We start from the raw sequence: 12,500 nt of genomic DNA, 5'->3' as shown, positions 1-12,500 counted from the left end.
TTACGCTACTTAGTTACTTTTTATGGAAAGTAATGCGTTACGTTACTTTTGCGTTACTTTTTAAATCTGGACAGGGCTTGCTTGTTTGTTTTTAAAATAAAAAAGTTATATTAAATACATAAAGGATATTTGTGCTGTTTAACATTTAATTATTGCAGGTTTGCGTCATATTCTGAGTTGCATTATTTTTATTCATTTTGAGGAATACTGAATCTGTTTTTATTTTTGTTTTTGTGAGTGAGATGAATTAATGCATATTCATATTTATTTTAGAACTACAGTAACATCTTCTGATTTCTGTCACCATGGCGACACCAGAGCTGTCACTCAATACATTTGAAAAAGTAACTCCGATATTCTCTTGTAAATTAAAAAGTAATGCGTTACTTTACTAGTTACTTGAAAAAGTAATCTGATTACGTAACTCGCGTTACTTGTAATGCGCTCTCCCGACACTGGTAGTAACACTCACTGCACCGTGGTATTGTGGCACAAATGTGGGATATTCACATTGAAATGTATTACAGGAGTAATGGTATATAATTATAGTATGTATTTGTGATTAAGCTATAGCGTGTGCATTTATACTGAATGTTTTTAGACTACTGTTTTTCATACAGGCTACCTAAAAAACCATATAGTTATATTTTTACCATGGTATTGAGGTGCTATATGTGTGGTTTTAACTGTGTTCATCATGATTTAAATGTATGCTACTATGGGAGACCAATGCTTAATTAAAAAAAAAAAAACTTCAGAATAAATGTAACCATGTAAAATTGAGATTGCTACAAGTTTTACAGATGTCACTGATTTTGATTATGAACAAATATATACCTCTGCATCCTAACTCAGGATACTATCAAATGTGCATTTCTAAGAGACAAAAAAGTGATATTATTATTATTAATATTATCAGGCAACCCAAATCTGTTTCTTGATTTGAAACAATATCACTCATTAGAACATGCAGAAACTAACAAATTAATATTTCTATTTAGATATTTATTTTGTTAAGTAAAATTAATGGTCTGGTTTCTACAACTTTCACTTTGGAGCAAAAATCTGGCTTTAAAAATAAAGATTTGACAGTTACCGTGATAATTATCGATATCAATATCGTGATAATGTTTTGGGCCATATCGCCTAGCCCTAATCATGCATTTTCAGATTAGCGCCCTGAAAAAGCGGCATAGGATTTACTTTGAGACCATTTTCACTCAGAAACTGCTAGTAAATTTAAAATAATTATAAAAAAGGGCAAACACAGTGTAAAATGATATGATCAGTGAGTCAGAAGCGTTTCCATTGCTTTCACTTATAACTTATCATTACTTTAAGTTGAAGCTGGACAATTTTCTACAGTGAATTAAACATGAAATTTTAAAGTAGACTGATCCAGTATTTTTTTGTAAAACATACTCCAATAATCTTTATTTACAACTTCCATTCGGAGCAAAACAAAGCCATCCAATCCCTTCTGCACACACCGTGTCTCATTACACCTCTGCTTTTCTGGCTTTACTGTACTCTCATGTTTGTGTCTGAAACGCAAAGCCGAAATAAACCCCAATGATTCTCCAGTTGCTTTAAGAGACACAAACAACTGCGTCTCTTTAATATCTGACGCTGTCAAGCTTTGAGCAGCAGCAGTCTGATGAAGGCTGAATTGTTTCTGGCAGCACAGATGATAATAATGTTGTTTTTGCAGAGAGAGACACTGGAGGGAAACGAGACGGAGTCCGTGGGGAAATCACACACAGAATATCACAGCAGCCTGTTTCCACCAACAACAGCGCTTTCTGAACCGCATTAGAGACACAGATCCAGTGCATCTACAATGCTTGACAAAGTATGATCCAACATAAAATTAGCACTAAAATGTGACCTTCTCAACTGTAGCCAACCATTAACAACACACAAGACCACATACTCTAAATATCCACTTCATTATAGTCAAAACTACACAACCCTCACACACATCTATACACCATCTCAACATTTGAGGTCAGTACTATTCCATTTTTTAAAGAAATTGCTACTTTTATTCATCAGGGCATGCATTCAATTGATCAAAAGTGAGAGTAAAGACATTTATAATGCTACAAAAGGTTTCTGTTTAAAATAAATGCTGTTCGTTTGAACGTTCTACTCATCTATTCACTTTAAATTCACATAATGTTTCACTTCCAGGTAACTGAATTTGGAAAATAAATATAATGAAAAACAACTGCTAATCGAAAAAATGGAAAAAAGAAAAATTGTTAATATTTGCTGTTATGTTCCTGTAATGAGTAGTGTTTAGCTTTTAATAATTAAATATATCCATTAGAATATCAGAACGCTTGTGATCTCAATTCAACAGTATATATATCTATATAGTAGTTTCATACTTGCTTGGCCTCTCTTCATTTCGGCATTGACAACTCTGTTTATATTAGCTCGCTAGAATCTAATGCAGCAGCTCTGCTCTAGAGCTTATTTTTTATTCATTATTGTATATTTTCTTATCCCGTGCATCCTCGTGCATAATTGATATTGTAAGTTAGCTGTATAACAGAATGTAAGCTATTCTGAAATTAACCAAGGCACGTTACAGGGGTCATAGGATGTTGCTAAAAAGAACATTATGTTGTGTATTTGGTGTAATGAAATGTGTTTATGCGGTTTAAGGTTAAAAAAAACACATTATTTTCCACATACTCTACATTATTGTTTCTCCTCTATGCCCCGCCTTTCTGAAACGCGTCGATTTTTACAAAGCTCATCGTTCTGAAAAGCGAGGTGTGCTGTGATTGGCCAGCTATCCGGTGCTATCCAGTGCTATCCAGTGCGTTGTGATTGGCCGAATACCTCAGAGCTTATTTTTTATTCATTATTGTATATTTCTTATCCCGTGCATGCTCGTGCATAATTGATATTGTAAGTTAGCTGTATAACAGAATGTAAGCTATTCTGAAATTAACCAAGGCACGTTACAGGGGTCATAGGATGTTGCTAAAAAGAACATTATTTTGTGTATTTGGTGTAATGAAATGTGTTTATGCGGTTTAAGGTTAAAAAAACACATTATTTTCCACATACTCTACATTATTGTTTCTCCTCTATGCCCCGCCTTTCAAATGTGCTGCACACATCTGAATATTTGGGTTGAAGTGTTCTGGAACAGTGTTGCAAATACAACTTAACCACTGATTTCTAGTCGTGTCCTCTTTTGGAAGGCCAAACAAAGTAGTTTCACTTTCGCAACAAAACACACAGCGTCTCCACGATAGCAACAATACTACAGCGAGAATAAAAGTTACGCCTTCTTCTTTGCGTATACATTTGCGTATACTTTGCATATACAATCTTCCCACATAGTGATGTAGACATGCCTGGCAAAATTTCTCAAAAAGTTCCCAAACCCCGTATCATTAGCCGAACGTCCTCCGCGCGCACGTCACACGCACATAAACACATCTGTCAGCAGTTAGGAAAGAAATGACACAAAGCGAGCGCAACTAACCAATACTACTAACCAGACAGTCACTAACTCAACAGCTTTCAAACTCAAAGCCACGTCATGAATGAATGAATGCATAATTTGGCTAGTCAAGCTTAAAATGGCCAACACAAAGTAAATAAATCGCAAATCTAGCTCCTCAAAACTGTTAATCCGTTCGCTTTGGACAAGTTTGATCCAGATAAATCCATGTTCAAACGCCAGCTGAACTAACGAAGTTCATATTTATCAAGCTTCAGTTTAGCTGCACTTGGGGGCGTGGGTCTGGGGGCGGAGACTCGATCTGAGATTTTTTATTTATTTTTTATTAAAGAAGAATGATTGAATAAACAAAAATATTAACAAGTAAATCCAGTTACACAAAATATAAGAGGTATCTTAAACTGTAGAACAGTGCTCGATCAGAGATGCTTTGAATGGGTGACGTCATCCGTTGCGTCACGCCACTGGCGTTGCTTGTAAATAGAAACACTTGATGCAGCAGGAGCAGATCTAAAGGCCATTACACCTTCATAGATGGTTTAGCGCTTTCTGTTTAGATCAAATCCCGTGAGCGATTTATCAAACGAGATTGACCTCGTTATCACCAAAACTGACAAATACAGTAGGCCTATATAACAGATTCATTCCTGAGTTGAAGTTAAGGCGATGGGGTGTTGCATACATAAATGCAAGGTCACATTATTTGTTCCAATTAATCGTGCAGCTTGTTTAAGATTCTGTTATTTTTTCTTAAGTTTGTTTTTAGCCTATTTAATGTTTATTGCAAGAAAATGACAAACAAATTCTCAACTGTGTTTTTATGTAGGCCTATATGAATAGAAAAAAAAACAGCTAATGTAATATTTCATTTGACCTGTATGCTGATCATACTTGCCTTTATATTTTATCTTAAAATATATTGAAAATCATCATATTACTGGTTGTGAAACAGAAAGTTATATGGCCTTTCCATTTCCTCCAGACTACTTGAAATTCCAAAATATTATATTTTAGGGCAATTAATTATTATTACTAGACCAAAACCTTCCAGATGTGAACAGCAAGAACACCATCTGTGTCTTGACAGATGACTGTCATGTTTGAGTTTGGGTACGACACATGCTGTCTGTTCCTGAATTCAAGACTGGATCATTGTTCTGAATTACTTCAGATGGTTCAAAGTGCAGCAGAACTTACCAGCTCCAGACAATCTGAGCACATTAACCCAATGTGATCATACATGTTCTAGCTCCTCTAATATCATCTGTCCCATTCAAATAACAGTTTGAGACTTCAGCAAATGTGATGGTTCTGTTCTGAGATCTTTCCAGCTATCAGACACATGACTACCTAACATGCCTGTTAGATAATGTACCCACTAAATTACTGAAAGAGTTACCTGTAGCAGAAGAACCGCTTCTCAATATTATTAACTCGTCGTTGTCTTTAGGTCACGTCCCAAAAACATTCAAGCTGGCGGTTATTAAGCCTCTTATTAAGAAACCACAACTAGATCCTAGTGAACTGGCTAATTACAGACCCATCTCAAATCTTCCTTTTATGTCTAAAATTTTAGTGCAGGTCCAGACTCTGACTCTCAAACACAGTATGTTGTTGGTGTCAGCGGTTCGAAATGTTGCCGTAAACCCAACCTTCAGTCATAGATATGTAGATATACATGAAGACATAAGCATTTATTATGCATGCTTTATGCTAATATGTTTAGAAATATATTCAACAATTCTGAATGTATAAATATTAAAGAAGTGAAACAATCCAAAGATGTTTTGCATTAAGTTCAAACACGCTGAATGCAGATAATGAGCTGACCTTCTCAAACCTAATGTCTTCTGCTGTCTCACACAAACCAGCGGTTAAGGGCAGCTGAACAAACCATTGAAGCGGCAGACAACACAGCAAACCACAGGAAAACAGAAAAAACACAGCAAAACACAGGAAAGAAACCCTGAAAACACAGCAAACCACAGGAAAACACAATAAAACAGAAAAACACAGCAAAAACACAGGAAAACACAGGGGAAAAATCTGAAAACACAGCAAACCACAGGAAAACAGAAAAAAACTGAAAACACAGCAAAACACAGTGGAAAAAATCCCAGAAAACACAGTAAACCAAAGGAAAACAGGAAAACACAGCAAGCCACAGTAAAAAAATAGAAAACCAAGCAGGGAGCCAGGGTGGAGGAGAGAACCAGGGTGGAGCCGGCGAAGCAGGGAGCCAGGGCAGAGCAGAGAAGAACCAAGGTGGAGCCGTCGAAGCAGGGAGCCTGGGCAGAGCCTGGGCGGAGCAGAGAAACAGGGTGGAGCCGGCGAAGCAGGGAGCCAGGGTGGAGCCGTCGAAGCAGGGAGCCAGTGTGGAGCAGAGAACCAGGGTCGAGCCGGCGAAGCAGGGAGCCAGTGTGGAGCAGAGAACCAGGGTGGAGCCGGCGAAGCAGGGAGCCAGGGCGGAGCAGGGAGCCAGAGTGGGGCCTGTGGAGCAACTGGAGCTGAGGACTACCACAGCAGAGCAGACGGGTCCGAAGATCCCCACGGTGGAGCAGAGGACACCAGAGCAGGACAGAAGACCACCTCAGCTGAGCAGACAGAACAGAAGACTACCACGGAGGAGCAAACGAAGCAGAAGACCACCAGGTCGGAGCAGAAGACCACCACGGCGAAGCAGACAAGACGGATGACCACAAAAGCGGGACTGAAGATGACCACGACAGACCAGACAGATCAGGGACCCCTGGCAGAGACTGGGACCTAGGGAAAACTGAGATACGAGAGACAGGCAGTGCATTCACGGCATCAAGGATCAAAGCAGGGAACACAAAAAGTTCATCAGTAGTCTCCCTGGTGACTACTGAATGGGGACTGTTCATAAACCGGCTCACTGACTGAAAACGGACAGGCAGACAGTTCCAAATCTGGCTTATTGACTGAAACTGGAAAGGAAGACAGATCACAAACCGATTCATGGGTTGATATGAGATAGACTGACAGTTCAAATTGGGTGTATTAACTGAAACTGGACTGGTAGACATTTCAGTGAATGAAACTGGACATACAGACAATTCACACTCAGATCCATTAATTGAAACTGGACAGACAGATGGTTCAAAATCAGACTCATTGACTGAAACTGGCAAGACAGATAGTTCAGGATTAGACACACTTGGGGAAACAGAACAAGCAGACAGTTCCTGAATGGTCTCTATGGCAGTGACAGGGTTGACAGGAAAGACATGGGGTGCATTTATAGTTTCTGGGCTCATGACAGGCAGGGTTAAGGGTTCAAAGGCAGGTTTTTGGGCTGTGACAGACAGTTCACAATCAACCCCCATGGCTGGTTTAGAACAGGACGAGAGTTCAGAGATGGACAAAAGTTTATAAGTGGCCTCCGTTGCCATGACAGAACAAACAGGGAGTTCACAGATGGCCTCCATAGCTGTGACAGGACAGGCAGAGAGATCACAGATGGCCTCCATAGCTGTGACAGGACAGGAAGAGAGCTGATAAGTGGAAACCACTGACACCTCTGGAGGTTCAGTAGTGATTACCGTCACCTCTGGAGGTTCTACAGCAGTAACATCAGGAAACAGGGAGGGTTCAGTAATGGTCTCTTCGACCACGACACGACAGGCTGTGAGTGTATTGTGCCACCACCACGTAAGGAGTTGAAGCGAGCACCGCCGCCTCAGAAGGTTCTGCAGCATATGCCGCCACCTCTGGAGAAACTGCAGCGGATGCCATGGCTTCGGGGAACACAGCAGTGAGCGCCACTACCTCAGGAGGTTCGGCAGCATCAGCCACCACCTCTGGAGACTCCATAGTGAACGCCGCCACCTCGGGAGGTTCTGTAATGGTGTATGCAGCCCAAACACACCAAAAAGTGATCCCCATCATGGGAAGCGCTTCAGACAGGGGAATCAGTTCAGGAACAGGAGGGCTAGAGTAAGTGGGTTTGGGGATACCAGCTGTGCGTGCAGACATCAGCGGTGTATCCCTCACACTGGATACCAGACTGGGATATCGAAGGACTGACCTTAAAGATCTGGGTGCAACAGACAGGAAGTGACGTGACTCTGGATGATCAGCTGTGATGTGACGTGACTCTGGATGTTCAGCTGTGATGTGACGTGACTCTGGATGTTCAGCTGTGATGTGACGTGACTCTGGATGTTCAGCTGTGATGTGTCGTGACTCTGGATGTTCAGCTGTGATGTGTCGTGACTCTGGAAGATCAGCTGTGATGTGACGTGACTCTAGATGATCAGCTGAGACGTGATGTGATTCTGGATGATCAACTGTGATGTGACGTGACTGGATGAACAGCTGAGACGTGACGTGACTCTGGATGAACAGCTGAGACGTGATGTGACTCTGAATGAACAGCTGAGACGTGACGTGACTCTGGATGATCAGCTCTCATGTGATGTGACTCTGGATGAACAGCTGAGACGTGACGTGACTCTGGATGATCAGCTCTGATGTGATGTGACTCTGGATGAACAGCTGAGACGTGCCATGACTCTGGATGATCAGCTCTGATGTGATGTGACTCTGGATGAACAGCTGAGACGTGCCATGACTCTGGATGATCAGCTCTGATGTGATGTGACTCTGGATGAACAGCTGAGACGTGAGGTGACTCTGGATGAACAGCTGTGATGTGACGTGACTCTGGTAGATCAGCTGAGGCATGACGAGGCTCTGGCAGATCAGTTGTGACATGACGTGACTGTGGATGAACAGCTTAGGCATGACGAGACTCTGGAAAATCAGCTGTGATGTGACGAGACTCTGGAAGATTAGTGATGTGACTTGATTCATGAAGATCAACTGTGACTTGATTTGACTCATGACGATCAGTTGGAACTTGACTTGACTCATGAACATTAGCTGTGACTTGGCGTAACTCATGAAGATCAGCTGTGTCTTGACTTGACGTGACTAGACTAGAGCTAGGAACTAGACAAAACTCGGAAATGGCTCCGTAACGTTGCTATCACTGACGTGGCGATAAGTGCAAACAATACTCGGCAGTGAGAGAGAGGAAGTCCATGGCTTATGTAGGGTGTGTGATTGGCTGCAGCCGTGTGTGTAATCAGAGTGAAATGGATTGTGGGAACTGAAGTCCAGGGTAAGTGTGACAGTCTGTGTAGTGTGAGAGTCCATGTGGTGGATAATGACCTCTGGTGGTGAACAAACGGAAGTTCATAGACCGGATTCGTGACAAAAACACAGGAAAACAGAAAAACACAGGAAAAGAGAAGAACACAGGAAAACACAGCAAACCAAAGGAAAAAAGAAAAACACAGTAAATGAAAGGAAAAAAATGGACTCAAAAATGGGTTAGTTTTTGTATCACTGAGATACTATTATTTTATTAATAATTAATTTTTTATTAAATAAAACTACTTTTTTATTAGATTATTATTATATTATGAAAAAAATAAGTCAGAATTATGAGATAAAAAGTCGCAATTACCTTTTATTTTTAATATTTTTATTATTCATTCTGGGGTGGAAACAAGATTCAATAAATATGTCTATAACGTTTTTTAAATAAATTTTTGTTTTAGTTATAGTTATTTTTGTACTTAAACTAAAAGCAATGAGAAATGGTGCTTTGGCAGCTAGCTAAAATGTTTTAGTTTTATTTTTATTTTTAATTTAAATTTTAGTTAACAATAAACGTGTGAGAGTGTTAAAGGCTATATGACATGTCATAGTCAGATATGACGGCGCTAATGCAACACGCATCGCCGCAGATGAGTAGCTGAGTATGTCTACAGCAAGCCGATGTGCAAAACTGCAGCAAATGAAACTGAAAGCAATCTTTCCAGTGCTGATGCCGCTCTCTCCTGTTGCAGTCTTTGATCTTGAAATTAGCTGATGATGAGTAAAATCCAGCGCGTACCTATTGCTTGTGATGACGTGAACTCCATTACATTTGCATATAGCTCGGGAATTGAAGATCGGATTTATATCCGTTTTGTGGAGACACATTTATGTGCCCAGCTGTAATTGAAACCATTTTAACAAATCAGATTAACATCCGATCAGAGAAAACGCATGAAGTGTCCAGGTGTAAACAGGCCCAAAGCAATGTTCCAGGTTCAAAACTATGGAAGCATGTTTCAGCCATGGAATACTGTATATATATATATATATATATTTCTTTTTTTCTTCACAAATTCCGACTGTCTCTCAGTATCTCAGGCATCTTTTCCACCACAGCCAACAAATTTGACAAAAAAAGATAAAATTGTAGTTTACTTAAATATCTTAAGAGCTTGTTTGAGGTGAAATATGAGAAAATAATATATATATATAGTGACTTTTTATTTCACAATTAAATTTTTCTTGCAATTCTGAGTTTACATCTCACAATTCTGTTTTTTTCTTCATCAAATAAAAAAAATAAAATCTACTTTTTGTTACAATTCTCTTTTTTCTCACAATCGCAAGTTTTTATCTCACAATTCTACATTTTCTTCTCAGACTTTTCTGACTTGTTCCATAGAATTACAATTGATATATTGCAAACTTGCATTATATCTTGCAATTCTTTGTTTATATTTTACAATTCCGAGTTCTATATCTCAGAAATGAGGGGGGGAAAAAATTATTTGTGAGGTATAAACTTAGAAAAAGTCAGAATTGTGAGATAAAACGTTGCAGCTAAATTTATTACTTATTTATTTATCCTGTGGTGGAAACAAGCTTCCATACAAAGCTGCTGAAGTAAGCGTGCTGATGTATGTGATGTGAACACACACACGATGTTCATGTGTAGCTCCACACAGACTGTGTGTGTGACTGACCGTCGCATCCTCGATCCACCTGGCCGACCCTGTGGAGGGCGTCTGCTAGCAGGTCCGGCAGCCGGCCGTTCAGATCCACGGAGGCCAGGCAGCCCTGGTATCCGTCCCGGGACGCGATCAGCTTCGGCAGGCTGCTGTACATGCTCTTGGCTACTCCACCGATATACAGCTCTCCTGTGGGACGAGAGGAGACAGACACGCATGTGTGAAACCCTCATCAGATCACAGTTATCGCATCTGATCAGGGATCTGGAGTTCACTGTTCTGCAAATCTAATTCTGTTCACATTCGTTTCCCTCGCTGCTGAAACTGATGAACACCAGAGCGGTGACTGGATCACACGAGAGAAATGCCACAATCGCTGTGGAGACTGAAATCACTCATTTAGGTTTGGCTCTTCTGCATCATATTAGTCTTTCTCTTTATAGGAAGCCGTTCTGAATCGGACTTTCTCAAACTCATTTTACAGCTTCTGCTGGATCTTTCAGAGATATGAGTCAGATGATATTCATATTAAAAACCCTTTGAGATAAAAAACATTCATGTGCAAGATAAAAACAAACAGATGTGATGACAATGCGATGCCACTTTTTAACACAATCACAATAAAATACATAATTCATAATAGTCCATAATCCATAATAACGCTTCCTCCAGTGAAAAAGTGCATCTGCTGTTGTCTCTCGCATCAAACTCCAGCCACATGTGTGTTTAGAGCTGTTTAAACGCTGCTTGATCTGTGCAGATTTCTCTCCTGATTCACACCAGAACACTGACTCACTGGAGGAAGAGTTATTATGGATTATGCTTTGTTGACTGTAGGCTCTTTGTTTACTGTGGGTGTCACGGAGGAAGAAAGGGACATCGCGCCCGTGCCGGTAATGGCGGCTGCACCGGAGCGCGCTCACAGAATGGCGGCGACAGCGGAGCCCCGTCATGTCACTGCTGCCATCCCCGAGTCTCGTCACGTCACGGCTGATCTCCCAGAGTCTCGTCACGTCACGTCAAATGACTTAGTTCTTGCTTCAGACCAAGGCTGTGTCTCATTGCTAGTTTTACTTGATCTTGGTGTCGCATTCGATACTATAGATCATGACATACTCATAGATCGATTAAAAAACTATACAGGTATCCAAGGGCAGGCTTTAAGATGGTTTAGATCCTACCTGTCCGATCGCTACCACATTGTTCATTTAAATGGGGAGTCATCTCAATTATCACCAGTAAAATATGGAGTGCCACAAGGATCTGTCCTAGGTCCTCTGCTATTTCCGATATACATGTTGCTCCTTGGTAATATTATTAGGAAATACGAGATTAGTTTCCACTGTTATGCTGATGATACCAGTGGTGGACAGTAACGGAGTAGCTTTACTTCGTTACTGTACTTATGTACATTTTTCAAGTATCTGTACTTTACTGGAGTCGTTTTATTTTGAGTAACTTTTACTTTTACTTCACTACATTCCAAAGCATAAGATCGTACTTTTTACTTCACTACATTTCATAAAACATAGCATTACTCCTAATAATATATCACATGCTCTGACACGCAGAAGCGGTGTCTGATTCAAGAACGAACTGATTCTTTTCAATTAACCTTTTAAATCGGTTCGCAAATCGCACCAAACGATTCATTGACGAATCAGAATGAACCGATTGCAGCTGTTCTCGAGTCGACAACTCACTGATTCACATGATCCGTTTAGTGCGAGTCTCCAGTGAACTGAACTCACAAGAAAGAACCGCACAGTCAACGCAGCCATCTACCAGGAAATTTTAGAGCACTTCATGCTTCCTTCTGCTGACAAGCTTTATGGAGATGCTGATTTCATTTTCCAGCAGGACTTGGCACCTGCCCACACTGCCAAAAGTACCAAAAGCTGGTTAAATGAGCATGGTGTTACTGTGTTTGATTGGCCTGCAAACTCGCCTGACCTGAACCCCAGAGAGAATCTATGCGGTATTGGGAAAATGAGGACCCAACAATGCAGATGAGCTGAAGGCCGCTATCAAAGAAACCTGGGCTTCCACACCACCTCAGCAGTGCAGCAGTGCGATCACCTCCATGCCACGCCGAATTGAGGCAGTAATTAAAGCAAAAGGAGCCCCTACCAAGTATTGAGTACATGTACAGTAAATGAACATACTCTCCAGAAGGCCAACAATTCACTAAAAAA

At 40.6% G+C, this 12,500-nt stretch overlaps 1 protein-coding gene across 1 annotated transcript in view; it reads right to left on the bottom strand.

The window, feature by feature from the left end:
• LOC107552438 (neurexin-2-like) overlaps positions 1 to 12,500 on the bottom strand; it is a 172,188-nt gene that overhangs the window by 144,649 nt on the left and 15,039 nt on the right. Inside the window, exon 5 of the mRNA XM_016234321.1 lies at positions 10,321 to 10,494. Coding sequence (XP_016089807.1) covers positions 10,321 to 10,494 — 174 coding nt within the window. The remainder of the gene's footprint in view (positions 1 to 10,320; positions 10,495 to 12,500) is intronic.

Source organism: Sinocyclocheilus grahami, unplaced genomic scaffold, assembly GCF_001515645.1.
Source record: "Sinocyclocheilus grahami isolate Dianchi unplaced genomic scaffold, SAMN03320097.WGS_v1.1 scaffold450.1, whole genome shotgun sequence".
Classification (NCBI taxonomy): Eukaryota; Metazoa; Chordata; class Actinopteri; order Cypriniformes; family Cyprinidae; genus Sinocyclocheilus; species Sinocyclocheilus grahami.
This window is presented reverse-complemented; position numbering and strand designations above follow the sequence as displayed.